The 26,141-nt window shown below is 49.5% G+C and overlaps 1 protein-coding gene across 2 annotated transcripts in view; it reads right to left on the reverse strand.

Annotated features, from left to right (window-relative positions):
- Positions 1-638: 638 nt before the first annotated feature.
- The window catches only part of SPON1 (spondin 1), a 252,810-nt gene continuing 227,307 nt past the window's right edge, over positions 639-26,141 (reverse strand). Inside the window, exons 8-18 of one of the 2 annotated variants that reach the window (XR_011995091.1) lie at positions 15,279-15,480; positions 14,102-14,242; positions 13,556-13,631; positions 12,416-12,598; positions 6,797-6,967; positions 6,543-6,710; positions 5,650-5,814; positions 4,056-4,319; positions 2,147-2,317; positions 1,482-1,584; positions 639-826 (exon numbers count right to left, since the gene is read on the reverse strand). Coding sequence is in view for 1 of the 2 variants with exons in the window: in XM_072725596.1 (XP_072581697.1) it covers positions 2,154-2,317; positions 4,056-4,319; positions 5,650-5,814; positions 6,543-6,710; positions 6,797-6,967; positions 12,416-12,598; positions 13,556-13,631; positions 14,102-14,242; positions 15,279-15,480 (1,534 nt within the window). In the remaining variant the exon portion in view is untranslated. Of the gene's footprint in view, positions 2,318-4,055; positions 4,320-5,649; positions 5,815-6,542; positions 6,711-6,796; positions 6,968-12,415; positions 12,599-13,555; positions 13,632-14,101; positions 14,243-15,278; positions 15,481-26,141 lie in introns of both variants that reach the window. The other variant, XM_072725596.1, reaches the window with a different exon arrangement.

Consider the following 26,141-nt stretch of genomic DNA (forward strand, 5'->3'; position numbering starts at 1 on the left):
TTGGAAGTTGAAACAAATTTCATTTTCATAGTAAAAAGTCTTTATTTCCAAAGGTTTGGTTGCCAGGAGGACTATAAACTACCTAACCCAAGAATTTAGTAAGAAAGAGATTTGATGCTTCTTATTAATTCCCCCTTGCAAAAGAACTGTAACGCTTAAGTAATAAGAAACAGGTTACACATTCTTGGCCATTAACCAGTGATCCTGGTTTTAAGTCTCCAAAATTAAGATTTATAAATATGTACCATAGAGACCTGATAAGAACACGAGACACTAGGGTGGCTTGTCCTTAGCCACTGATTTAAGGAATTTTGATTCTTCTTGGGTTGAAAATAAGTATGCCTCTAGATGGCCAAGAGTTATGTTGGCTAAGGGGGCAGATTCTGTATCAAGACTTTTTGTCCAAATTAAACTTATTTCTTTATATTCTCCTTTGTGGGGCAGGATAGCAATTCATGTAAGGATTACAAAAATAATATTGGAAACAGCTCAAAGTTCCAGAAGACTCAGGGATGTGGTAATCATGGCCCTTCTCCAGTGAGGAAACAAAAACAGTATCTTTTGCTGAAGATGGTTCAGGTAGAGAATAACCGAAAAAGGCTCAACCTTCTGAACACTTAATTTAAAAACACAGCAGACCGACCCAAACAAGTTTTTTATTGAACAGTCTCTGATGTTAAAGAAAATACAGATTCAGGGCTATATCATATATATGTTGTGTTTGGAAATATCTTGACGTGTTTAATGCAAATTCTTAAAGTAGTGTATTCAAAACATTGTATGCATCTCATCCATGATACATATTTGGATTAAGCATAATGAAAACCTGCAACAGAAACGAAACAGTTTTAACAATAAATCAATGAGTAAAAACTGATGTGCTCAGCTCAGTAAAATGTCCTTTTACACGAATTCTTGGTAGTCAGAATCCCTGAATTTGAGGCTTTATGAGTGCTCAGAAGGGGATGGAGAACCACGGCCTTGGCTACGTGTGTATGGGAGGACCAGAGCCCTGGTGTGGAAAGCTGAGGTAAAGTTTGGCTTCCCCCCAGATTTTCCTACCCAGCCTGATTCTGGAATATTCCTTTCTCCCTCGATTTCTGTCTGTCTTGGTCTCTGAAACCCTTTTTCTCTCTACATATAAAACTGATTTTTTTTTTTAAACAAACAAAAAAACCCCTTTGAAGTATACATAGTAATTTTGTTGAAGCAATGGCCTGGTGGGATGTGGGCAGACGTTATGTAACTAAAAGATGTTTTCTTGGTAGAACTGGTTTGAAAACTTCAAAGTCTAGATGTGTGTCAGAACATTTTAAAAGCGCAGGTTTGGGACTGCTAGAGAGGCCAGTTTTGCTGCTTTGGCCCTGGTTCTGGTAAGGGTGTATGTCAGAAGGTTTATAAGGCTGGCTTCCCAGGAGAATTGTGCCCCCCCCCCCCCCAAAAAAAAAAAGCTAGGGAAAAATACTTTCTAGACTTAGTACCTTTTACCTCAGGTAGAAGAATTGGCAACCTTACATTCCATTAAAGCAGCCATCATTTCCTTTCTCTGGGATAGCAGGAACCAATATTAGGGGAGATGAATTTCTGAAAGAAAAGCCGCCCTACATCAGTGCTCTTCACATCTACCAGCTGTGTTTTCCCCACGAGGAGACTTAACAAGGGACCTAAAGTTCCACTAAATGGAAGGACATGGGCGAACAAGAGGTTCCTACAAGAGCAAGCAGGCCAAAGGCAAGAACGAGAAGAAGCTGCGCTCTCCGTCTGGGCAGGGCTGTCTCCTCCCTGCTGTACCCCGAGACTGAGGCATGGAGTCCCTCCCACACCCAGCTGCCTCTCCGCGTGGAGGGCCAGGCTTTTGTCGGCGGCCCAGGTGGATGCTCCAGAGGGACACATTTCTGTCTAGCACAGGGTGGCAGACGCTTCTGTGCTGCAGGAGGGCCAGCAGGGGACGAGGGAGCCCCGCGCAACCTGGGCCTACCAAGCATGGACAGAAAGGATGGCCCCGGCATCCACAAGACTACTGGGCGACCAGACCGCAGAAATGAAAACTAGGGTATACGGTTTAAATTGCCTTAAACAACAAGCAAACAGACACTCCAGCCATTGGCGACTGTGCAAATCTAGGGTGCAGCCGTGGAAAACTTACACCCTTGTTAACAAGGGTGAACATTGCACGCTCTGATCTCCTTCTTGTCCTTGCAGCTGGTAAACTGGGAGCTTTTGAACCTCTTCTTGACAGTCATGTAGCGTTCCTGGATCCCGCCGCCACACAGTTTGGTGCATTCCGACCAGGCTGTCCACGGGCGCATCCTACAGCCTGGAAGCATGAGAAGGCCTGGTTAGGCTAGTAGAAATTGGGAGATCAAACTGAATGCTGAACTCCAGTATACAGCTGTCAGATTGCCTGGTCTTGGCTTCTTTGCTCTTGTATGAAATGATGGATTGAGTTACACAATGGTTAGAGTCCTTCTTAGGGACCATCAGCCCCTCTGTGACCGAATGCCAGAAATGCCCAGAAGTGCTTTGCAGCATTTCCCATCAAGGGGCAAGAGTCTGTATCTCCACCTCTAGAATCTGGGCTGGGCTCTGTGACTTGCTTTGGCCAGTGGGACATGAGCAAACAGGGCTTGAAAAACGCTGCTGGGAACACTCCCACCACCAGGTAAGCGAGCCTGGCTAGACTGCTGGAGAGACCATACGGAGAGAGGCTCCAGCCAGCCCTTTGGAGGCCCCAGAAGTACAGGTGAGGCTGGTCTAGACCTTCCAGCTGAGCCAGCCCAAGTCACTGACCCACATAATCATCATCATGATTTTGATGGCTTGTGGATGCAGTTAACTACTTTCTCCTAATGCTTTGTTCCCCCTGTACTTGGCCTCCTAAATGCTAAGTAAATTCAAGTATAATTTGTTATTTTCCCTATACAGATAAACATGCCTCCCTCAAAGAAAGCTTCCCAGGGGTGCCTGGGAGGCTCAGTCAGTTAGGCATCTGACTCTTGATTTCAGCTCAGGGTCATGAGACTGAGCCCTGCACTCAGTGGGGATCTGCCTGAGGTTCTCTCCCTCTGCGCTGTGCTGCCCCCCCCCCCCCCCCCGCCGCCATCCCGCTCACTCTTATGGGCTCTTTCTCTCACTAAACAACAAAAACGCAATACAACTTTCCTGACTCCTAGAGGTAGCTCTCCTAAAGAAGTGTTTCCATGGCCCTCTGTATTACTCTCGTACAACTAAGCATGTTTCACCCTCCATCCAATACTATGCTAATTTTCACGGAGAAGACCATGGCACAGCACCTGCCTGGCACATAGTTGAGCTTAATGAACGTTTGTTGAATGGCTGACCGAGTAGTGTCCAAAGTGCGCCACTCCTTAACAGAGGGGTAAGTGAACTAGCAGGTAGCTCTTCCTATCTGTGTTTTTCTCATTGTCCTTGGTGGAGGTGAAATGTCTTAAGGAAAAGAAAAGGGTAATTTGAGCTGTATCATTTAAAATAGAAACTCAGCATGCCCCTTAACCTTCAGTTTTATATGGCGTCTTCCTCACCCGCTCCAGGGAATCCAAACACCATCGATCAGCCTATATACCCAGGACTGAAACCTGAAATAACTCATTATTTCATCCATTTGCCAATGATACTGCAGTCTTATTCAACAGTGAAGTCCCAGGCTCTTTTTTTTTTTTTAATGCTAGTGTAGGGGTCACGACCCCTGTGTTTTTCCTGGGCTACAAACACAACTGGCCTGTTTTTGCCATCCCCAAGCCATTCAACACAGGTCTATTATTAAAGCCCCTCTTGCTTAGAACCTCCTGCAGAATCAAGGCTCAAATCCTCAGCAGCCCACTGGACTTTTTATGGTTTGGGCCCCACCTCTCCAGCCTGGTTCCCTTGCGCTCTGCTCCATCTGCCTCATGCTCTTTGGCACTTCTGTGCCTTTGTAAGTACTATTCTTGGCGCCTGAGATGCCTTCTTCAACTCGCAAACTCCTGTCAGTTCAAGAGCTGCTCTCCTCTCCCCTGCTTTAATGCTGCCCTGAACGCCAGGCTTGAGAGTGATACCTGGGAACTGCTCGCCATCAGACTCTTCCCGCAACAGCTCGCCCCTCCGGCTCTCTCGGGCCTCCCTCCAGCGCAACTTCTGGATGGATGGGTTTTTCAGGCATTTCCGGATGCGGCACTTTTTTCGCTGCACAGTCTCTGGGCAGGGTGCACCTCCAAACTGAGGCTCCATTTGGATCATCCGGGTTCGAATCATGTGGCCTTTCCCGCAGGACTTGTTACATTCCGACCACTGGGACCACTCGGTGAGCTCACAGTCAATGGCTGGCAAGACACAGATGGGCATGAGTGTATCTCATTCATGTCTGAAACAACATATGGCCATTTACACCTTACTGTGAACATCTCAACACAAGCCTGTGAGAAATGCAGAGAAGGTGCTGTTAGCCCATTTACAGAAGAAACTGAGGCTCCTAGAGCATGCCGACTTCATCCAGCCCACATGGTTGGATAGTGGGGATAATGGTATTTTCCCCATTAGGTTGTGATGAGAAGAGGAAATAATGCTCCCAGCCCTATTCCGGGTGCACAGTAAGTGTTCAATCTTTCTTCTCCCTTCAGTGCACCCTGTAAATCTATGTTTACATGGGTAGTTGTCTCGGTCAGAACTTCTGGAGCCCCAACTCTGGTGAACTGGGATGAACACAGGGTCAGTCTTAGTTATTAAGAGCCTCAGGCTCATTTAGTTTGGTGGTCTGGGCCTCCTCCAACACCTGATGGAGTCTGGTTAAAACAGCTCAGGAACTATAGTATGGAACATCCAGGGCGGCCTAGGCTTGTCCAGTCTAGTGCTTGACACTTGGTACCAGTTACATGGTTCAATCCTCGGAGCAACCTAGGAAGTGTTTCCTGTGATTTTACAGGTAAGGGACAGGGGTGCTAAGTCACCTGCTGAAGGTTGTGCAGCCTGTAAGGGGCAAACCTGGGACTTGCACCCAGGCAGGCAGCCTGAGTAAGAACAAGAAAGAGGGAGCATGAAAGACCAAGTGCGTTTCAGAAGAAGCCAGAAAACCTCCTAGCAAATGTGTCTTTCTACCTCCTAAAAGAGAAGCTCACTTCGAAGACCAGCCAGAAAATGAGCTCTCTCTCCTTGGAGGTTAGTGCCCACGAAATACAGCTCATCACAGGGATTGGGGACAAGTTGGGGTTGGGCATCGAGCTTTCCATGGCTCATCTTAGCAAGGCGGCAAACCACAGGAGTCACTGATGTAATGTCCACCTTGGGTCACAGGTAAATGGTCCCAGGGAGAAGGAATAGAAGAAGCATGGAAAAGCCATGGATCAGGCAATTGTGGAGGTGGGGAGGGCAAGTCCTACGTGATTAGGCATCTGGAGCCCCTGCTAAGTGGTTTCCATCCCACTCTCCGTTTTGGACTTCATAGCAGCTTATAGTTGAGGTGGGGTCCCCTCTTGCTATGAAGGACATTGAGAGGTCAATAGCTTTGTTAACACAGAGACCCAAAGCCCATGTTCTTTCTCCCCAGCAGGCAGCTGGGCTATAGGATCTGGCGGTAGGATCTCCACCCAGTGCTGGGTAACTGGAGAACTGGGTCGAGGGTGCTGGGAGGGGGGCACCGGGAGCTCCAGGACTTACGGCATTCAGGCAGCATGCACTTTTCCACTTGCTCTAGCTCCTCGTTACAGTCCCCAAGTTCAGCCAGAGACTTGAGCATCCGCTGGCGGGTCCTCATGCCCTTTCCACAGGTCACACTGCAGTCACTCCACTCCGACCATGGGGACAGCAAGCAGGGGATGGTATCTAGGCCAAGAGCCACGGGTTGCCTCTGAGAACAGGCTCTTTTGACTTTCTTTGATCTCCTGTCTCCCCTACCCTGTCTCCCACTCTTGGGAGACAGACTCCCACTTGGAGTCAAGTGAAATGGTCTGATGGTTTCAGGTAACCCGAATGAGCAAGAAATGGTTCAGCTTCTTGTCACTCTCCTGCCTCTCCCCTGGGGGTCAGGACGTCAGCTGTAATTCAGTAATATGAATACACAAGTCCCCCCGCCCCGAAACACGGCCCAACCCCCAAGAGCCATGCAATACATTTTTGTACACTTGCTGAAATCCCTAGAATGTCCATGTACTTGTGTGCATGTGTATGCTTGTGTGATGTGTGGGCCTGTGTACATTTGTGCATAGAGCAGGGGCTGTGAGGCTAGGCAAGTCCAATACAGAACAAGAGTGGGGGCTAGGCCCTGAGGACTGGCTGTCCTCCCTGAATATTACTATACCCCCACCCTCCGCACCCAAGACACTCTGGGGTTCTATAAAACACAGCCGCAGAGGCCGGCAGCTTGCCATCTCAGCATTGCTCAGGATGTCCCTCAAGGGAGGCTCCTCCGGGTCTCCATGGCCCTTATCTTGCAAGGACAGTGGGCCACATTTTCTCCCAGCACCCTCCTAGCCTCTGGCCTTGTTGCTGGGGTTAGTAGGGGTGCTCTGATCCTCCACACCGCCCCCAGCCCCTGCCCCACACCCACTCACGACACTCGGGCATCATGCACTTCTCTGCCTGGGATGTCTCGGCCTTGCACATGGAGCCGTCGGCCGGGCTCATCTTGACCATGCGGTGCCTCTTCTTCATGCCCATCCCGCAGGTGGCGCTGCACTCATCCCACTCGCCCCACTCGGTCATCAGGCAGCTGCTGGGAGCTGAGAGGCCAGCCCAGTTGGAACCGCATCCCGCCTCGCCTCGGGAGCACCGCCCCACCCCCACTCGCTGGGCGCCCCCTACTCACAGCACTCCTCGTTGACCGTGCACTTCTCAGTCTCCTCAGTGGGCAGCGTGCACACAGAGCCGTCCTCGGGGAACTGCTTCACGTACCTCTCCCGGGACCGCATGCCCATGCCACAGGAGATGCTGCAGGGTGACCAGGTGATCCACTCGGACATGGTGCAGGTGGAGCCGTCTGCAACACACGAGCAGACGCTGCAGCCTGTGCGCCCAGCTCCCCGGGGCAGCAATCGAGAAGGAACTGGTGACTTTTTCCCACTGCATATTCTTGCCTCTTTTGCCTAAGTTTAATTCACCATATAGTTGTGGGTTTGTTTCTGGGTTTTCTGTGCTGTTCCGCTAATCTATAGGTCTATTTTTGTGCTAATACATGGTTTTGGAGGGGAAAAAGGCAGTCTCTTCAACAAATGGTATTGGGAAAACTGGAGAGCTGCCAGCAAAAGAATGGAGCTGGATCCTTTTCTTACACCATACACAAAAATAAACTCAAAATAGGGATCTAAATGTGAGACCGGAAAGAGAGCACAGGCAGTAATTTCTGATATCGGCCATAGCAACATTTTTCTAGATAGGTCTCCTGAGGCAAGAGTTAAGAGCAAAAATAAACTATTGGGACTACATTAAAATAGAAGCTTCCGCACAGCAAAGGAAACAACAAAACAAACAGGCAGCTTACAGATTGGGAGAAGATATTTGCAAATGACCTCAAATAAAAGTATCCAAAATATATAAAGAACTTGTAAAACTCAACACCCGTCCTCCCCCCCCCCCCCCAGTAATCCAATTAAAAAATGGCCAGAAGACAGAAACAGACATTTCTCCAAGATGACATACAGATGGCCAACAGACACAAGGAAAGACTTACCATGGGAATGTAAATCAAAACTATAATGAGCTATTAGCTCACACCTATCAGAATGGCTAAAATCAAAAACACAAGAAACAAGTGTTGGCAAGGATGTGGAGAGAAAGGAACCCTTGTATAACGTTGATGGGAAATGCAAGCTGGTGCAACCACTATGCAAGACAGTATAGAGGCTCGTGACATAGAATTATTGTAGGATCCAGTAATCACACGACTGAGTATCCAAATACAAAAACACTAATTTGAAAGGATATACGCACTCCTATATGAATTATTTACATATAGCCAGATTTATTATCTGGCTATATTTACAATAGCCAGATTACGGGAGCAGTGTAAGTGTCCATCACTTGCTGAATGGATAAAGAAGATGGGGTGTATGTATATAATGGAATATTATTTATCCCTATGACAGACTGAAATCTTGCCAGTTGCAACAACATGGACGGTGCCAGGGAATATAATGCTAAGTGAAATAAGACGGATCCCATGGGATTTCATCACTCAGTGCGGAATTTCAGAAACAAACACAAAAGGAGTCTTTTTTGGTTTGCCTCAACTACAGAGAAACCAATAGTCATAGAGGGGAGGGGGATTAAGAGTACTTATGACGAGCACTGAGGAATGTACAGAATCATTGAATCACTGTATTGTACACCCGAAACTAATGTAACGCTCTATGTTAAATATCCTGGAAGTAAACCTGAATAAAGAATTGGGTGGCATTGAAGGAGAGTTAGCAGTTGAGGATGGAAGGGAACTTAAAAGGTAGATATATCTTGAAACCAGGAATTATTCTCTAAGAGATGACATCCCCACTTCCCAGACGCATGGGCCACTCAAGATTACTCCTTATTCCATGACAATGCACTTGAAAGCTGCTTGAATGGATACAAGATGTTTTATTATATGTCAAGTAAAACTTAAGATAAATCATAATCTCAAATCCTACCTGTAGATAGTCTAGGATGTATCCTATACCTAAGACCATTAAATAAAATGAAAAATTCCCTTCTTCAGTCACTAACTGCATTTTAAGTACACAGTAGCCATGTGTGATTAGTGGCTACCATTTTGGACAATATAGAACTCCTTCATCACAGAAACTTCTTGTGGACAGTGCTAGAAAGATATTATATATATTCTGAGATACCGTGTAAGCTCCTTTGCTCTGAGGAACCAGAGATTTTATAGTTCTTGTCTAAAGCTGCCAGTTCCTGGTCTAGAAGAATGGATGAGAACTTGGTTCCTGAGGGTAAAGATTGTGACTGGCTTTTGGACATAGAGACCTGAGGACAGACACTAGATGGATCTGTACCCAACCAGCAGATTATGCTCCGTGACCACAGACCTCTCATGGCCTCTACTGAGGCTGGTTACAATGGGGAGCAAATGGTGGGACGGAGCGGGAATGTCTGTGTGTGCTAGAGGAAGAACGAGGAAGGCAGTGTAACCAGCCTTCTCTGTTGATATCTTGGGCTGTATGTGCATTGGCTCCTATCCTGGTGTTAGCAAAGGCCATCGTCATGGAGGAGATACTCTGGAGGTTGGTGGAAAAGATAATCAGAGCTCTCGGCATGGCCTGGTAGGCCTGCTTCCAAGTGGTGGTGGGGTGCTGCTCCTGGTGGGAACACAGGTGTGTGTGTCGGCCCGCTTGTTCTTAAAAAGCACTTATTCATATGGATAAAGGTGTACGTACTAAATGCTTTGAAAGCTTAATGGTATGTTCTGAAGTTAAAAGGATGTGTAAGACCTGGATCTTGTTCTCCTTTAGAAAGAGATGGGCGCAATAATTCCAGGTATGGAAAGTATGATAAAGGTAAGCCCGCCCAGGGAATTCAACATAAAAGGAGGGAAAAAAAACTCTTCTTGGAATTGAGGGGTGTGTGTGTGTGTGTGTGTGAAGATTTCACCCAAAGGGCACATCTGGGTATACTTTCGTTGGGTAAAGGATATCTGCATTTAAGGTGAAGGGAAAGCTGATGCAAACACCCCTGTATAGAGTGTTCACATACATGGTACTGGGAGACGGAGCTAAAAAGAAGGATTGAGTGTGAGTCCAGCCTGCATATGTCTGCAGCTGTCATTAGCACATGTGTGATGTCTAACACGTGGTTGTTTAACCTATGAGCAGTGCTGGTGGTATGCGTAGTAAGATGTCCCTGCTGGAACCCACATGTTAGACCCAAAGGCAAGGCTACTTAAAGGCAGCATGTATGTACCACCGAACAAGGACATTATGTTCCAGAGTCAGAGTGGTTAGGGGTACAGGTCTTGACAAGCCCTAGGTCAGGCTTTCCAGGACCTGGCAAGAGATTACCCCAGGAAGGGGAAATCAGTCACCCCCCACCTGAGTATCTACTAACAGAAAGAGCTCCCTCCACTCTTCTGGTGTCCACCCCCCCCCCCAGCCACCCCAAATGGCTGTCCACAGGTGCCTTTATTGACACTGTAACTAACATTCACTGTGTGGCTGTGTGGCCGCCTGCTCCTTTTCCCCAGTCTCTACCCTGGCTCTCTGCAGGACTGTTTTCCTAGTAAATGAAGCAGAGGATTTTGCATGTGGGCAAGAGGGAGCCACAAATTTTTCAGCTGGGGAGTGACGTGATCGGATCTTTGTAAAAGATCCCTCTGGTGGTGGCCTGGAAGGTGGGCAGCAGCGTGGGATGGAGGTGGGGTCTGATGATGAGGCCTGGCCTAGAGGGCTGGCTCAGAGAAGTAGGAAGAAACCAGGATGTAGTTGCTACAGTAAGATGTACATTTGTGTAGTTGTAGAGTTCCTTCCCAACGTCCAGAGGGGTCTCCGCTTCCTTCCTATTCTAACCACTCCCCAAAGAATCAAGTGAAGAAAGTAACTGGGTGTGGGCACGAGAGAACGCTATCTGGCTTTGAGTGGGATAGCTTCTGGAGAGCATGTACACCAGGCACAAAAAGCAGGCGCAATCACAGAAATGGGAAAAAAAATCTATCCTAAAATTCATAGGGAGTCTTAAGGGCCCCTGAATAATTGAAATAACCTTGAAAAAGAACAAAGGTGTAAGATTCATACTTCCTACAAAAATTTACTACAAAGCTATAGTAATCAAAAACGAGTGGTAGCGGCCTAGGGACAGACGTAGAGACCAATGGACAGAGAGCAAGACTAGAAACAAAGTCTCACATAAATGGGCAAATAATATGACAAGGGTGCCAAGACCATTCAATAGAGGAAGGACAGTCTTTCCAGTAGACGGTGCTAGGAAATCTGGGTATCCACCTATGAAAGAATGAGGGTAGACTTTTACCTAAGATCATATTCCAAAATTACCTTGAAATGGATCAGAGACCTAAACCCAGAAAAAAAAAAAAAAAACATGCTTAAATGATCCATTAATCTAAGATAAAGTAGGCAAATATACAATGGGGAAAAGATATCTCCTCAATAAATGGTATTTGGAAAACTGGACAGCTATGTGCAAAAAAATGAAACTAGACCACTTATCAATCTCTTAGGAGAAAACACAGGGCAAAACCCTCATGATGTTGAATTTAGCAGTGATTTCTTGGACAGGACACCAAAGGCATAGCAACCAAAGAGCCAAACCAGATTTCATGAAAATTTGGAACTTGTTCAATAGGACGGGGTCAAGAGTAAACGGGTAACTTAAGGGAGGAGAGAAAATATCTGCAAATCTGATAAGGGATTAATATCTAGAACACATGGGGATGGAAGGGTTCACTCCCCTCCGAAGTGCCTCTCAAGGCATGAATGGCAATAAACCAGCGCGGGAGTACAGGCCGGAGGGGTATTTAGGACCACCCCCAGGAGGAGCCGGAGGGTGAATGACCTGCACTGGATGAGCTTCCTTCAGTTACCCTCGGCTTGGAAGTGGTTTTCTTCCTTCCATAAACCAGCCTTTGGGCTCCCTATTGCCCCACATGGCACCTCTGAGATAGTTAAGATCAAAGTACAGAGAGAGTCTAGATCTCTCTAGTCCAGTCCAGGTGGAGACAGCGAGCGGGCCCTGCAAAGAAGGTGGCTGACCTCTGCACAGCTGGCAGCTCAGTGCCATTCCGGAGCTTGAGCCATCATGACGGAGGTGGCACAAGCTCATAGCTCGAGCCTGATCACTGAGCAGATGCAGAGAGAGTTCTTGCCATCAGCCCAGAGGCCCTGACACAGGAAGAAGGTGCTCGAACTCAGGGGGAAGTGAGACATGAGGGTCCACAAATGACACAGAATTAGGGCACCGGCTCTAGATCCAATGTTGGCCTGTTTCTTACAAAGAGACTGGAGTTAAGGCCCAGAAGCAGGCTGCTTGTTCCGTTTGTGATTTGTCATAAGATGTTTGCTAGCTCTTTAATGACTGATGTATAACTGATCCCGTGGCTGGGGAGGGAGTTGGGGAGACAATCAAGAGTTCTTCTGGGGGCACCTGGATGGCTCAGTGGATGAGCATCTGCCGTTGGCTCAGGTCGTGATCCTGGGGTCTGGCGATCGAGTCCCCGCAGGGAGCCTGCTTCTCCCTCTGCCTGTGTCTCTGTCTCTCATGAATAAATAAAATATTAAAAAAAAATTCTTTTGCTGTCCTAAGACCTATAAGTTCTTAGAGCCCTCAAGACATTGTTGGAAATGGGGTCTTCTCTAGTGGTCGCCACCAGACACTAGAGTCCAGGGCCTGGTGCCCTCCTAGGGACACTGTGTGGGGCTGGCAAGGCAGTAGCACGTCCCTTCCTCTGGCTCGGACAGCTGCTCGCGCCCTTGGGCCGTGTCCTCACCTTCATCGCTGCAGCCCGGGCCCATGCAGGGCTGGAAGTCTTGAGTGTCTGGGCAGGGGACACTGAGGTCCAGCTGTGCCTTCAGCATGCGTTGCCGCATCCTCTTGCCTTTGTCACAGGTGGAGGAACTGCAGGCGGACCACGGGGACCAGTTGGAGTAGATGCAGGTTTCGGGAGTGTCATCTGGAAAGAGTATGTGACAGGTTTTCCCTGGGAGCCTGTGGACCCTGGGGCTGGCCCTGTCGCCGCACAAGCTCACTTGGGGATAAGAATCTCGCCACTGGCTGACCTGCCTCAGCAAACCTGGGTATTCTCGGGGTGGAAGCAGCTATTCACATGCCTGTAAAAATTCTAGTTTAATTGTTCCCGTAATATCTAAACAACAGAGAAGATCCTTTAACTACCCCTTCCCCTCAACCCATGAGGGACTTTTCATGTCAATCCCTCTCCTTGGCAGGCATAGCACGGGCCATGTTGTTGTTTCATCGTCTCAGTGACCCTATACACAGGTGTCCTGTAAGGGAGCGGTGTTCACAGAGCACGTACTACACACTGATATCATTCCAAGAACTTCACATGTTTTATCCCGCTGGATTCTTTTTTTTTTTTTATCCCGCTGGATTCTTAAAACAACTCTCAATGAGGCAGGTGCTGTCATTATCCCCATTATACAGGTAGGACACCATGGTGGGATGTGAGCTGCTTGCCTAAGGTCACAGGAAGAGGCTCGGTTGTGTGGCTCCAGATCCCATGAGAAAACAAGCTCAAGCCCTGGCTTTGCCACAGCCTCTTGACTGTAGGATCTGGGCCTCCCTTCCTCGCTGGGCAAGTGGACATGTCTACGCCTGCCTCACAGGCCAGTGCCCCAAAGCAGAGAGCGCTGGGGACACTCTGACCCCACGCAAAGGCCCGATACCTAGGAACACATACTCTGATATCCTACTTACACCAATTCCCTTATATGTGGTGCTGAGTCTTGGCCTTATTTCGGATTATCTTCCATGTACAAGTCCTCAAGGATGAGCTTACCAAGTCAAAGGACACTATAGTTCCGTAGCTCTCAAAACCTCTTAGAAAATGGCTCTCCCAAAAGGCATTGCCAGTTCACTTTGGTACCTGCAGCAAGGGACAACTACATACCTTCATCTTTCTCTTCTGGAGCCAGATCCGCTACGATATCATCGACATTATCAGGCACAATATTGCATTGTTCCCCCTGCAAAAGGAATTTGACTTGGAGGGCTCACATTAAAGAATGGCATGTGTGGGGGGCCAGAGGAAGGAGGACATAAAATCGGATGCCCGCCCTGTGAACAGATCCCAGGCCGTGATAGAATTCTGAGCCGACATTCACAATCAGACCGAAAGAAATGGCAAGAAAGCCACAGCCTCCCAGTCCCTGGCCCGTGGCAGACATTAGTAATCAACTATGGAACTCACAACGAAACCTGTTTGTCTGGATCGAATCATTCAACTGATGAATGATTCGATCATTCATCTTACTCTTATGTTTATTTTGCTCATTTAGATCTTATGAATAATTTGCAATGCTTATATGCCTCGGGTGGTCCAGAAGTTCTGGAATATGCAAGGGACCCCATAATTCTAGAGCAGAAGAGGGTACAGTCTGCTTATAGTCCCTGTGGGAAGAGTCTGTCCCAGGGTGAGCTCTATCTACTTCACTACCTTCCGGGCGATTCTCTCGATGACAACTCTGGCCACTTGAGTGATGGACCCTCCCTCTGGATCGTAAAAAGGACTCTGAGGATGGTCCAGGCTGGTCAGGGGCCGGATTTTCTCCTGGGGAATTGTGGGCTTGTTGGGTGACTGTGGAGGGTGGAAAACAACACAGTTAAGGAGTGTGGGGAGCAAAAAAAAAAAAAAACAAACAAAAACAAAAACCAAAAACCAAAAACCACACAAGCAATCTGACTGTAATATGATCAGAACAAAAGCCCTGATAGGGATTCACAACAGCTGTAACTACTACTGATGTTCATGCAATTCTATGCGCGCCGAACGTCGTCCAAGGAAGTTGGTGGCCTGTACTTTCAGATTCTCCCGGGCACGCAGGATTACATCCTGATGAAGAAAAAGTTTCAGAGAGGCCATCCCAGCTGGGAAACAGCTGAAGCAGGCTGGCCTGAATCCAGAGCTCTTCCTGCTACACCAGGTGTTGGCAAACTCGTCTGGAGAGGGTCGGATGGGAATTATTTTAAGGCTTTGTGGACCCTCCGGAGTCTGCTACCGTGACTCAGTTCAGCTGCTGCAGTGACAAAACAGCCCCAGACAACATGTCATTGAATGGGGGCAGCTGGGGCTGAAAACCGTACTTACGAATCAGGTTGGTTGCCCCGACTTGGCCCACGAACCACAGTTTACCCAGGTCTATTCTAGATGGTCCCTGGCCCTGGTTTTCTGATGGCTTCAGACTGCAGTGCAGTTGGTGTGCTATGGCTGAGAAATTTTAACATTGAGGACGGAATCCAAACTCTTTAACCTGGCTGGCTGGAAACCTCCAGAATCTGGCCCAGGCTAAGGTATGTACGTCAACTTCTGTTGTTCCCCACTCTCGCCCCTTCTTTTGCTTTTTTTTTTTTTTTTTTTTTTTTTTTGCTTCTGTGCCTGTTTCCTGCTGTTCCCTTGCTCACCTAGGAACTACTCTTTAGCAGATTCCTTCTCCGTGGCCTCGTGGGCAGCTGTGTGGGTCCTACTGCACGTGGTGTGTGAGGGTGAGACGCCCGCCTGCCCGGGCACACTGTGAGCTCAGCTACATCATGAGCGTCCAGGCCTCCCCCAGTGCACTGGGCACAGAGGAAGCACCCAGGAAGGGCTGTTGTCAACACTGCAGGTGCACACCCACCTCGTAGGTCACCCCGCTGTCAGTGCCAGCGTCCCAGGGGATCAGGTCTTGTACCACCTTCTGGACCCAGCCACACTCCTTGGTGCACAGATCCTCCGCAGACAGACCCACGTTCCAGTCGGGGCTGGGGCCCATCATGGTCAGGAAGGACATCAAGTGGCGCGTCCTGTCCACGGAAAATTCAGCCGAGGGTGCTGCTCTCCTGGAAACCAAATACATGACATTAGGGGCTCCGGGGGTACACACTCTGAGGGACAACTGGCCAGACCACGGCTAAAGGAGGAGAGGACAGAAGGAAGGTCTTCCTTGGTCTTCCACCGATCTCTGCCTTTGGGCCGTTTTACACCCTTTACTGTCCAGAGCCCATCATCCCCTGGCCACGTAAGGGGAGAACCACTGCTGCCACCCTACCAGTTTCAAGGCACTCCGAGCACTGGCTGGTTCCTCTGTGCTTACGGTTTGGCTCTCCCTGGAGGGGGCGCGCTGGGCAAGCAGGGCTTTTGTCTGCCTGATTCATGGCTGCATTTCCAGCGCCTACAACAGCGCCTGGCACAGAGTGGATGCTCAGGAAAAGTGTCTGAATAAGTGGGTGAGCAAATATCCCGTGCTATTGTACCTGAACTCAACGCCCACCGGCCTGATGCCCAGCCCGGGTCCTGATGCGGATCACGGGGACGCGGGGAGGCGGCAGGGAGAGGGTTTGCGAGGCAGCCAGGGGAGGAGATGGGAGGGCAGGTCCACCTCCCCTACGAGGAGAGCCAGGGGACTAGGAAGCCGAATGGAAAAGGTCCCGGTGAGGAGTCGCGGCTGAGCTTCCTGGTCTGCAGCTGGGTTCAGCCTCCTTGTGCCCCTTGGTTACTGGTTCCAGTCCCCACCGTCCTTTGATCGGTCCTCATGCTTGGGGGACTGAGGACGCTGACTGCTGAGTGACTTCCTGCTGATATGGGGCGAGAGCCCGAGTTAGAGGAGTGCGAGCATCCGCAGGCAGTTAGAGCCCTTCGTCAGCTCCAGGGGGGAGCCCAGCGTCCTGCCTTATTACCAAGCCGTGTGCACCTTGGTTATTAGTGCTTGGCCCTACTTTCCCGAGGGCCTTCGGGGAGGTCTGTCGCAGCCGAGCCATCAGAGTTCTTGAGGGCAGCGCCCCCGACTCGCAGCTGCAGGTCTGCCAGGGGCTCGCCATGCCCAGCGCCCTCCCTGCAAGGTTCTCCCTGCTGACAGGGGGTGGGGGCCTGCGGATTCTCAGAGCTCGGGTGGGAGGAACCCCCGGCTCCATTCCCTTGGGTTTCATTGAAGAATGGGTGGTGTGCAGCAGCTCACAGCCCCCAGCCTGGACGGGGAGGCCGGGGGCTCACCCTGCACATCTCTGGGGACACCAAGTCTCCAGGATTGAGGGGCATGAGGCCACATCCATGGGGCACACCAGCCTGCTGGGAGTGAGCTTACCCTACTGGGTGTACCCAGTAATATCCAACTCCCTCACATGAGCCCCATCAAGAACTCCTAAGTCTTGAAAAGGGTATAGAAAGAGTCTTCCGTGGAACATTTCATAGAGGCATAAATCAAGCCCACCTGTAGGGTCCCTCCTACCCAGAGCGGAGCAGCCAGCAAGGCTTTTTTTTTTCCCCAAGTTAGTTTCTTCTCATATCTTTGCCAAAGTTCCAGGTGGCTGGGGTCTCCAGGAAATATGTATCTCCATTGAACACCCAAGGCATTGGGCACCGCTTGGGTGACTTTGGCCACAAATGCAGCCCCACTGTCGTCTGAATTGTTAGCGGCGACCCAGACCTAGGAATGATGTCGCTTAGAAGTGTTCTGACAACTTCTGAGGCCTTCTCTGAACGGCGTGGGAAAGCATCAGCCCAACTTGCCTCTAGAAATACCGGCAAATACTGAAAACTACCTGTTGTTTTTGGCATCACGGTAAAGTCCACCTGCCAATCTTCTCCAGGTTCAGTGCCTAGAACTTCATAAGGGATTAGACAAAGTTCTAAGGTGTTTTTTTTTTTTTTTTCTTTTCCAACTCTTTTGGGGCAAGTTTTGCAATGGAGATAATATGAACTTATCTTTCAATTACAGGCAGAACAAAAGTTTTGTATTGAATGTGTTTAATTCTAAGCAGATGTCCATTTTAATTAAACCAGCAACCTTAAATTAGCTTTAATACTGAATATTTTCAGTATATTTTATGGATGAGGAAACCCAGGCTCAGGGGTTATGTTTCGGCAACGCGTCCAAAGTCACAGTTAAGTGGCAGACGGAGACCATGACCCAAGGCAACGTTAGCTCAAGATCAGTTTTCTTTTCGTCATCAGTTTCAAGTTCCTGCTCTCTGTCCCGTTTTCCACTCTACTGAGATCTACATCGTGCCACAGGAGGGCTGCACTGTCCTCATGGGGTTGCCTCCAGCAAGGCCCTGGGATCAGGGCTCCCATGAACTCACAGCTGGTTCCCTGGCCACGTCCTCCAGTTGGTGAGCAAGGACTCAGCTGCAGCACCACAGGCCTTTGCTTGACAACCCCCAAGCCACAGGGGTGATTCTTCAACCTCCGTCTCAAGCTGCTAAGAAGAGGTCTTACTCGCGGCCAGGGCTGGGTGAGGTCAGGGGTGGTGACCCACCAGGGGGCTGGGGAAGGAAGAGTTCCACTCACTCAGCACACACCTGGTGGCCGACTGGAGTGATTTTATCTCCCACCCCCATGACAATCGTGTGGGGTTAGAATTATTATCCCGTTTTGTAGAGAAGCAAGCAAGTGTGTAAAGGTTAATGGACCTAGAGACACAGCTGGTAGGGGCTGAGGCTTAAAGGCAGCTCTGGCTGACTCTGTATCCCCAGCCTGCTAATGGTGGGGAATCCTTGGCTGGGGACCAACCCGTCTGCTCAGTCCAGCTGGCAGCTGGTGCACCTCGGCTGTGAGGGAGTCCCTGTGTGCCTCTGTGGAGACCAGCTGCTTCTGGCTGCCCTCACCTGTCCCCAGAAGCAATGACCCCAGACCTAGTTAGGCCTTGTGGAACTGGACCCTTTGGGCTCTGGAAGGCCAGACGGGGTCACGCAATGAGCAGAGAGGAACGGAAGCCTGGGTGTGCATCCTGGCACGCTCCCTCTTTTGGCTGCGTATCCTCGGGCAAATTACCAAAGCATTCTGTGCCTCAGTGTCCCAGTCTATAAAATGATGGCCTCCATATGTCTACTCCAAAGTTTTAGTGTGTTTAATGTGTTTAATTTAACTTGCATGCAGTACTTAGTCCAGTGCCTGGCTCTGGAGCTCTTAGTACTATATTGAGAGAAGCCGTGTAGGGCATACAGAGCTCAGACAAGAGAGGCGAGGAGGAGGGAGGCCTTCTCGAGTAGACTTTACCTTGTAGCCTGCTGCCAGTCTAGGTTCCAGCACATGAGAGGGCGGAAGGGCCTGGCCTGAGCCCTGGCTTTGGCATCAGCAGCTCAGCGAGGCCTGGTGTCGCCTTCCTGTCCAGGCACTTGCCTCCCACCCCACCCGCTGCCCTGTGCCCTGGCCAGGCCAGCCTGGCTGCAGGTGCCCCGTGCACTTGCATCTGCTGCCAAACTCATCTTCCGTGGTTTGCACAGTGTGGTCCCCTGGCAACTTGTTAGAAACGCAAAATTATTGAGCCCCACTCCAGATTTACTCAACGAGAGACTCTGGGGTAGGACCCGGCTTTCTAGTTTACCAACCCCTCCAGGTGATGCTAATGCACCTTCAGGTTGAGAATCGTAGGTTTACTCATCCTTCAAACCTCAGGTCAGGAGCCACCTCGTCCTGGAGCCTTTCTGATCTGAGGCCAGTGGCCGTGGCCTGTGTTTCCACACTCTCCAAAGCTCTCTCGAGCTGTGCCCAAGGGCTGATTGACATCACTGTCACATGAGGTCTTCCACTTGTAGGCTGGGAGCTCCCTGAAGGCAGGCACCCTAAGCTTCACCCCAGGACCCAGGTGCCCCGCGGGAGTGTGGGAGGACGTGAGCTCCACGGAAGTCCATCACCTGTCTCAGGTTCTTCGTCTGACACCCCCTACCTGCGGGGTTGCTGCGAGGCTGCAATGAGATGCTTTTTGAGGAAGCCTTTACAAACTGCTAACGCCCCGCACCTCTGTAGTGGGCTCTGCAGTTAGGCACAAATTGGGGGATTTCATCTTCTTTTCCCAGGTGTACGGTTACTGGCATGTCAGTGAGTGGTTTTAGCAGCTTCTTTTTGTTTTTGATTTTTTTTTAAAGATATTTATTTCACAGAGAGAGCGTGCATGAGCAGGGGGAGCAGCAGGCCGAGGGAGAGGGAGATGCAGGCTCCCCACTGAGCAGGGAGCCCGATGCAGGGCTCGATCCCACGACCCCAGGATCATGACCCGAGCTGAAGGCAGGTGCTTAACTGACTGAGCCACCCAGGTGCCCCAGCAGCTTCTTTAAAGACCTGGCTTCTCTAAGAACTGCTGTCTGGGGAGGAGCTGTGGCATTGCTCACCTGGGGGCTAACAGGACATGGTCCAGGGCCTGCCTTCCCGTCAGTGCCAGGCAAACAGCACGGACTCTCACTGGGCTGTCTTCCGCCCCAGTGCTCTTTGGCCTGGCCCCTGGGGACCCAGCAGTGCCTTGGCCACAGACTTCCTCTTCCATTCCCACAGAGACCAGCCCCTCCACCTATTACCTTCCCCTCTCCCTGGACATGTGGCTTTGAGTCAGGTTAGCCATTTGTACCCTGTAAACCACGGGTGACACTATTCACCATGACAACATAAGAGGCGAAAGCCTCTCTACTCAGGAGTCCAGTCTGGGGAAACCAAACCAAGCCAGACCCGACGCGCCATCCTGATAACTGCTCAGCTGATGGATGTGACCCTCTGAGAGCCTCCCGTGTCTTACAATTTACATAAGTAAATTGTTCTCCGCAGCTGCACTTTGGCCAAGTCTGTAACCTGAGTGGGGCTTTAAGGAATAGGAAATTTGGGGCAACCAATCCCTGCACAAAATGCCTGACCTTAGTGGGGTAATATGGCAAATTTGAATCTGTAAGGACCTGGGAGCATTTGTAGCAATTTTCTAGCATCTTCACTTATGCTCTGCTCTTTCCTCTTACCCTTGGCGGGGACATTATGCCCTGACTCCCAGCTCATATAATATGTCCTGGAGGAAGCATTTCCTGACCTCTCCTCAAATTGTTTAGGCCTCCTGGTGCACTTTTCCAGAGTGCGCAGAGCTCACTCTTTCCTTGGGGTTTCTTGTTTAATTTCCATCTTGTCCATTAGGTTCCAGTAGAGTGGAGACCATTTTTGTCTTGCTTACAGCTATATCCCAGAACCTGGTTTAGGAGTTGGCATGCAGTGGATTCTCCTCAAATATTTGTTTTAAATAAATTACTTCATTTAGGAAATGAATATGGAGCTCTTGTACTTCCTTTGACCTTCAAATTTAATTTAAAAATCACCTCAAAGTATTTATGACTTCTATAATAAAAAATGCTATTTAAAATAATGAAATGGGTAAGAATATATATGAGTTTTCTTTGGGAAACCCAAGGTTTGACTGGAGCTCTTTAATTTGTCCAAACCATCATAAAAATTCACATTCAAGCTTTCTTATATGCCATGTCTTCCCGTATGCGATATTCTGTGAATTTGGTTTTATTTTTCTATTCGGGATTTACATTTTTATCTGTTTTCTAGCAGAGAGTTGATCTGGCCATATCGTATAACAGAGTATATTATAAATCATGATAATTAAAACGGTGTCATATTCAGGATAAGAAAGAAATATAAATGAATGGCAAAGACTGGAGATCCCAGAAACTTTAGATAAGGTATCATACAAAAGAGACTTCACAAATCAGGAGGGGGAAATGGGAAGGTTGTGCAACAGTGGGGCTGGGCTAACTGCAATAAAAAAATAAAAAAGGGGGATTTACATCTAATCTAGTACGCCAAGATAAATAAATTTTAAAAAAATCCAGAGCTACATAGAAAGCAACCAGATTATAGGAAAAAAGTTGTTTACAGATCTGCAAGAGAAATGTTAATTTTCTCAGCCTTGGAACAATAAAGCTTTATTGTTTATTGCTTTATTGTTTAATTGAATTATCCACCAGCTAAAGACATCTGTGTAATGAAACAACAGTGTCGAATTAGAGAAAAAAATGGCAGGTTGACAAAAACGTCTCCATGCAGTGTGGCTGACAAATGTGACTATCTGTAGTATGTCCAGAGCTGGTCCGGATCTGCCAGAGAGACACCACCACCGTCCCAACAGATACAGGACGGCTCTGAACAGACCATGCACACCGGAGAAATGAAAAAGGAAAACCAAGTGAAGACACGGAGAAGTGTTTCGCCTCTTTTACATTCAGAGAGGCAGTGTGGCGTGTCAAGAAGAACACAGGCTATTAGAAGAGGCGGCTGGATTTGAATCCGGGTTCAGCCACTTGCTAAGCTCTGTGCCAGGCTCTTACCCCAGTGCTCTTTGCAAAATGGGAGCATCCTCATACCGGCCCAAGGGCTTCGTGCAAGGCTTATGGTCATGACCGGCACATCACAGGACTTGGTAAATGTTGGTTTTCTACTCCTTGAAGCTTTTCCAAACAGAACTTTGAAAAGCACCATAAAAGAAAAGAGGCAGTACGGGACTTTCATGCTCCTTCTAAGGACTTGTTATTCCTTCTGAATCTGAGCCTCACTGGTGAGACTCCAGTTGCCGGCTGTTCAGATTCCTCATGCACTGGGTTGGGGCTTTCCTGTATTTCAAATAATCCCCAATAAAGAGCTTTCAAAGTTGCAGAAACTCAACCAAAGCACTAGAGGGCACCCGAGCCACGCGCTAGGCTGGAGCCCCGTGTCGGGGGAGGCAGGTTTGAGAGCGGTTTCCTCGGGGAAAGCTGCTGGTAAGCCGGAGGCATCTAGGACTCCGGTCCCTCGGGCAGGTTAGACCTGCCGCCTGCCCCTCGGGTCCAAGGCCAGTCTCTGCAAGACCAAGGACACCGTCAGAGCTGGGCAAGTGCCACAGGAGGCCGGGAGGGCCGGGAGACCTTCAGCCCTGATCCAAGAGGCAGAGACAGACAGACAGACAGACAGAGATGCCTCTGTCCTCGTGGGGAGAGCCACAGCTTGGGCCATTTGCCTGGCGCTGGCCCTGCAGGGGCAGGATTTCTGGAGAGGGCGACCAGGGTCTCTAATCCACCCTCCCATCTGTCTGGGACACGGAGATGCTTGTCTTATTAAATATGAATTAAACAGAGTGGCTGGGAATAACGAAGGGGACTGTAGTCCCTGCCAAGATTCGTTAGGACAATAAAAACTATTTTGAAAAGTTCCAGGGATTCCTAGCATTCGGATTAAACCGGAGGAGTGGTGGAGATCCAGAGTCGATTTGCAGGAAACCTGGTCACTTTCTACCCTGGCGCCCGCGGAACTAGTGAAGGATGTGGGGTGTGCTCACAATCTGCCCTTTCTGTCTCCACCTGCGCTCCGGGCCCGGAGCGACGGCGGGGTTTCCTGAGCTAAGCAAGGCAGCAGCGCACTTGTTGGGTCAGGGCTGTCCTTGGGGAGGTCGGTCCTGGGGAAGAAGGGGAAGAGCATTGAAAAGCAAGTCAGTTTCACCGGCAGGACCTCACAAAGTAGGTCACCCCGGCTTTCCACTGGCCAAGGGAGGCTGGCATCCCATTAACCTCAATCGGGCAGGCTCAGTGACGAGGGGCAGGGCTCTTTCTGCAAAACAAAACTTGGCTGCGTGGAGGCTTCCTCATTTGACTTCCTAATGAGATCTGGAAGAGGAATGGGGATGCTGGGGTCCGGGAAAATCAAAGGAGAACTCCTCTCCCTTACCAAGCTGGTAGCACTAAGTGGCGAGGGATGCGGTGTTCGGGCCGTCCGAGTGTTTGCCAGCGATTAATTCTGTTCCACTGGGGTCTCAGCAAGTCTGAGGGATGGGCGAAGGGTAAGAAGGTGTCCCCAAGTTTTTTGGTGGGTCCCCCCCAATTTTTCAGAAAGTCTCTCCCATCTTAAAAAAGGCAAAACAAACAAACAAACAAAAAACCATCACAAACTTCATGGACTCTTTCATCTCCTTCTTAGAGCCACTGCTTGGTCTCCCTTCGTGCACAGCAAACCGCACAGAAGCCCTGTCTATACGCGCTCCCTCCATGAACTCACTTTCTGTTCACATTTCACCTGCTCGAGGCCTCCGGCCGTTGGCAGCGGGAAGGGTTCTCAGTAACGTCACTGGTGTTCGTCATGTTGATCCATCCAAGCAGCACTGGGCAGCCCTCGGCTTACTTGACCTCTCAGGCACCAGGGGCAGCTGCCCGCTCTCTCCTCGAACACTTTCTTCCCTTGGTTCCCCTCCGATACCAAGCTTTCTTCCCCAATCCTCTTGCCCCTCCTTTTCTGTTTCCTTCCTTTGCCCGCAAGTCCTCTTCTGCATTAAATGTCGGAGCTCCTTGGAACTTAGCCTTAAACCTTGGACTTAGGCTCTCTGTCATCCGTGCCCTTGGCATTGATCGTCTACTGCTCCTCGATGGCTCGTGGTTTTATGCGTCAGTGCAGAATTCTCCCGGTTAACGGGTAACGCCTCCAGCTGGACACCTGAAGCCTCCGCCAACGTATCACATCCAGAACTGAGCTCCTGGCCTTTCCCACTGAACTTCATTTACTATTCGAAACCTTTTAAGTGGTCACGCCAACTTATTAATTTAGGTCTCCCTGCCTCTCTCACCCTCCCTACCCAGTCTATCATGGCAGCCTATGGGGTTCTCCTACACATCTCTGAGATCTCTGCACCTGTCCCATCTCCACCACCACCACCCTTGTCAAGGTCACTGTGACTTCTCTCCTCACTGGTCTTGCTTCTTGTTCTTAACCTTTTCATATTGGAGCCAGAGTGTTGTTATTATTATTATTATTTTTTAAAGAGATTCTATTTATTCATGAGAGACAGAGAGAGAGAGAGAGAGAGAGAGAGAGAGAAGCAGGCTCCATGCAGGGAGCCCAACATGGGACTCAATCCTGGGTCTCCAGGATCATGCCCTGGACTGAAGGTGGCGTCAAACCACTGAGCCACCCAGGCTTCCCTTATTATTATTTTTTAATGCAGATGTGATCGTGTTGGCGGCCTGCTTAAAACCTTTCAATGATTTCCCATTACTCTTAATGTAAAAATCAAAATCCCTAATGTTGCATGACTTGGCTCCACACCAAGCTCACCTGTGATCTCTGGACCTACTTCTACCACAACTGCTTAGTACCCTAAGTATGCTGATCCCTCCTCAGGGTCTTTATACATGACGGTCTCTCTGGACTTTCTAGAATATTCTCCCCTTGCTTTGCTTTTTTACCTAGTCCACTCCTATTGATTCCTTAACTCTTAGCTCAACTGCCATCCCTGAAGGATGCTTTCTCTGACTTTCAGGCTGGGTCAGGGTTCCCTTCACACACTCTCATGGCACCTTCTATCGTTACTTCACAGACACATCACATTTGTCATCATCTGGTTAATGTCCCTCACTAAACCGTGAGTTCATGAGAAACTCCGCACTGCTCACCGCTGTATTCCCAAGTACCTTTGACAGTACTGCCCTTTAGAGACCCACCATAAATGTTTGTTGAGGCAATGAAATGCTTCAGTCATCCTTGACAGAAGGACACAAGTGAAAGTCAAGGTTCTGTTTTGTTTTGGGGCAGGAGTCAGACAGTTTGTCGTGGTCACGCTATTTATGTCATGCTGGCCCAAAGTCTGACTAGCAGATACGTGGGTCTTGATTGATCTAAAAACTGGACACAGAATGAATTGTTACTTAATTGGAGGGACGATGTCAGAAGTGAAGGGCAGAGGTAGCGGAAACAGCTGGATATGGCTGGAATTCTAGTTCCTCCGCGGGTGGAGCTGGATGCTGAGGTTGGCCCCGCCATGGAACCCCTGAGCCTCAGTCTTATCTGCGAAGTGAGGCTCAAAATCCCTACCCTGTGGGTTAGTATGAAGATGAAGTGGGATGAGGGACATAAGTGCCTAGCAGGGTACCTGGCACACAGTAGGTGCTCAAGACAAAAGTTCAGCTCTCTGCTTTCTTCTTTCCTCTCTTCCCTCTTTCCTCTCTCCTTCTGGAAGCACCTTGCTTTGTCATTTGCATCTTCCTAAACCCAGGCTCCTTAAGGGAAAACTGGGCTCAGGGCTCCTTAGTGGTGTCTACGTGGGCATCTACAAACCTGGCTCAGATGCCCCCAACCCCTCCCAGGCCTGAGCCTCTTCCTGCTTAGAAAGCCAAGGTGAGGACCCCTTTACCTACAAGTTTTGGGAGTTGGGAGCAGCTGAGGAGCAAACAGGTTTCACAGTGGGGCTTTTTTCTGATTGATGTTGATCAGGTGAAGGGGGCTCAGGGCCTCTATGAATTCACATCAGTGGGCTTTGGTGGAACAGGCCTGAGACAGGCAAATGCCCACCTAGCAGGGGAGAGCCCAGGGCAGCTGGCCTTGCCGCTGTTGCTTTTCTCTGGAGGGAAAGGCACTCCCAGGGCTGGGCACGTTTTCAGTGGAGATCTCCCTCAGAGGAGATCACAGTAAGCTAGAAAAGGCCTCCGTGCAGCCGGCTGGGCTGGCTGGGTCAGCTGTCCAGGTGTGGGCCTCTCTCCTCAGGTGTCCACGTAGGGCCTTAGTTCTGCCCAGATCTGGGCCTCTCCAGGGCAAGGAGCATCCTTATAGACTCATCCCTGTGACACCTCCTGAACGAGGCCTTCATGACCTCTCCCTAGCCCTCAGCTGGGTTGTGCCCCTTCTCTGGTCTTCTGGAACCACTTATATCCTCATCGTAACATTTATCCCCTTGCAGTGTACGGGGCTACCATGATGATGTTATATATATATATTCTGTATATATGGTGCC

The sequence above is a fragment of the Vulpes vulpes genome, chromosome 11 (genome assembly GCF_048418805.1).
Source record: "Vulpes vulpes isolate BD-2025 chromosome 11, VulVul3, whole genome shotgun sequence".
Taxonomy (NCBI): domain Eukaryota; kingdom Metazoa; phylum Chordata; class Mammalia; order Carnivora; family Canidae; genus Vulpes; species Vulpes vulpes.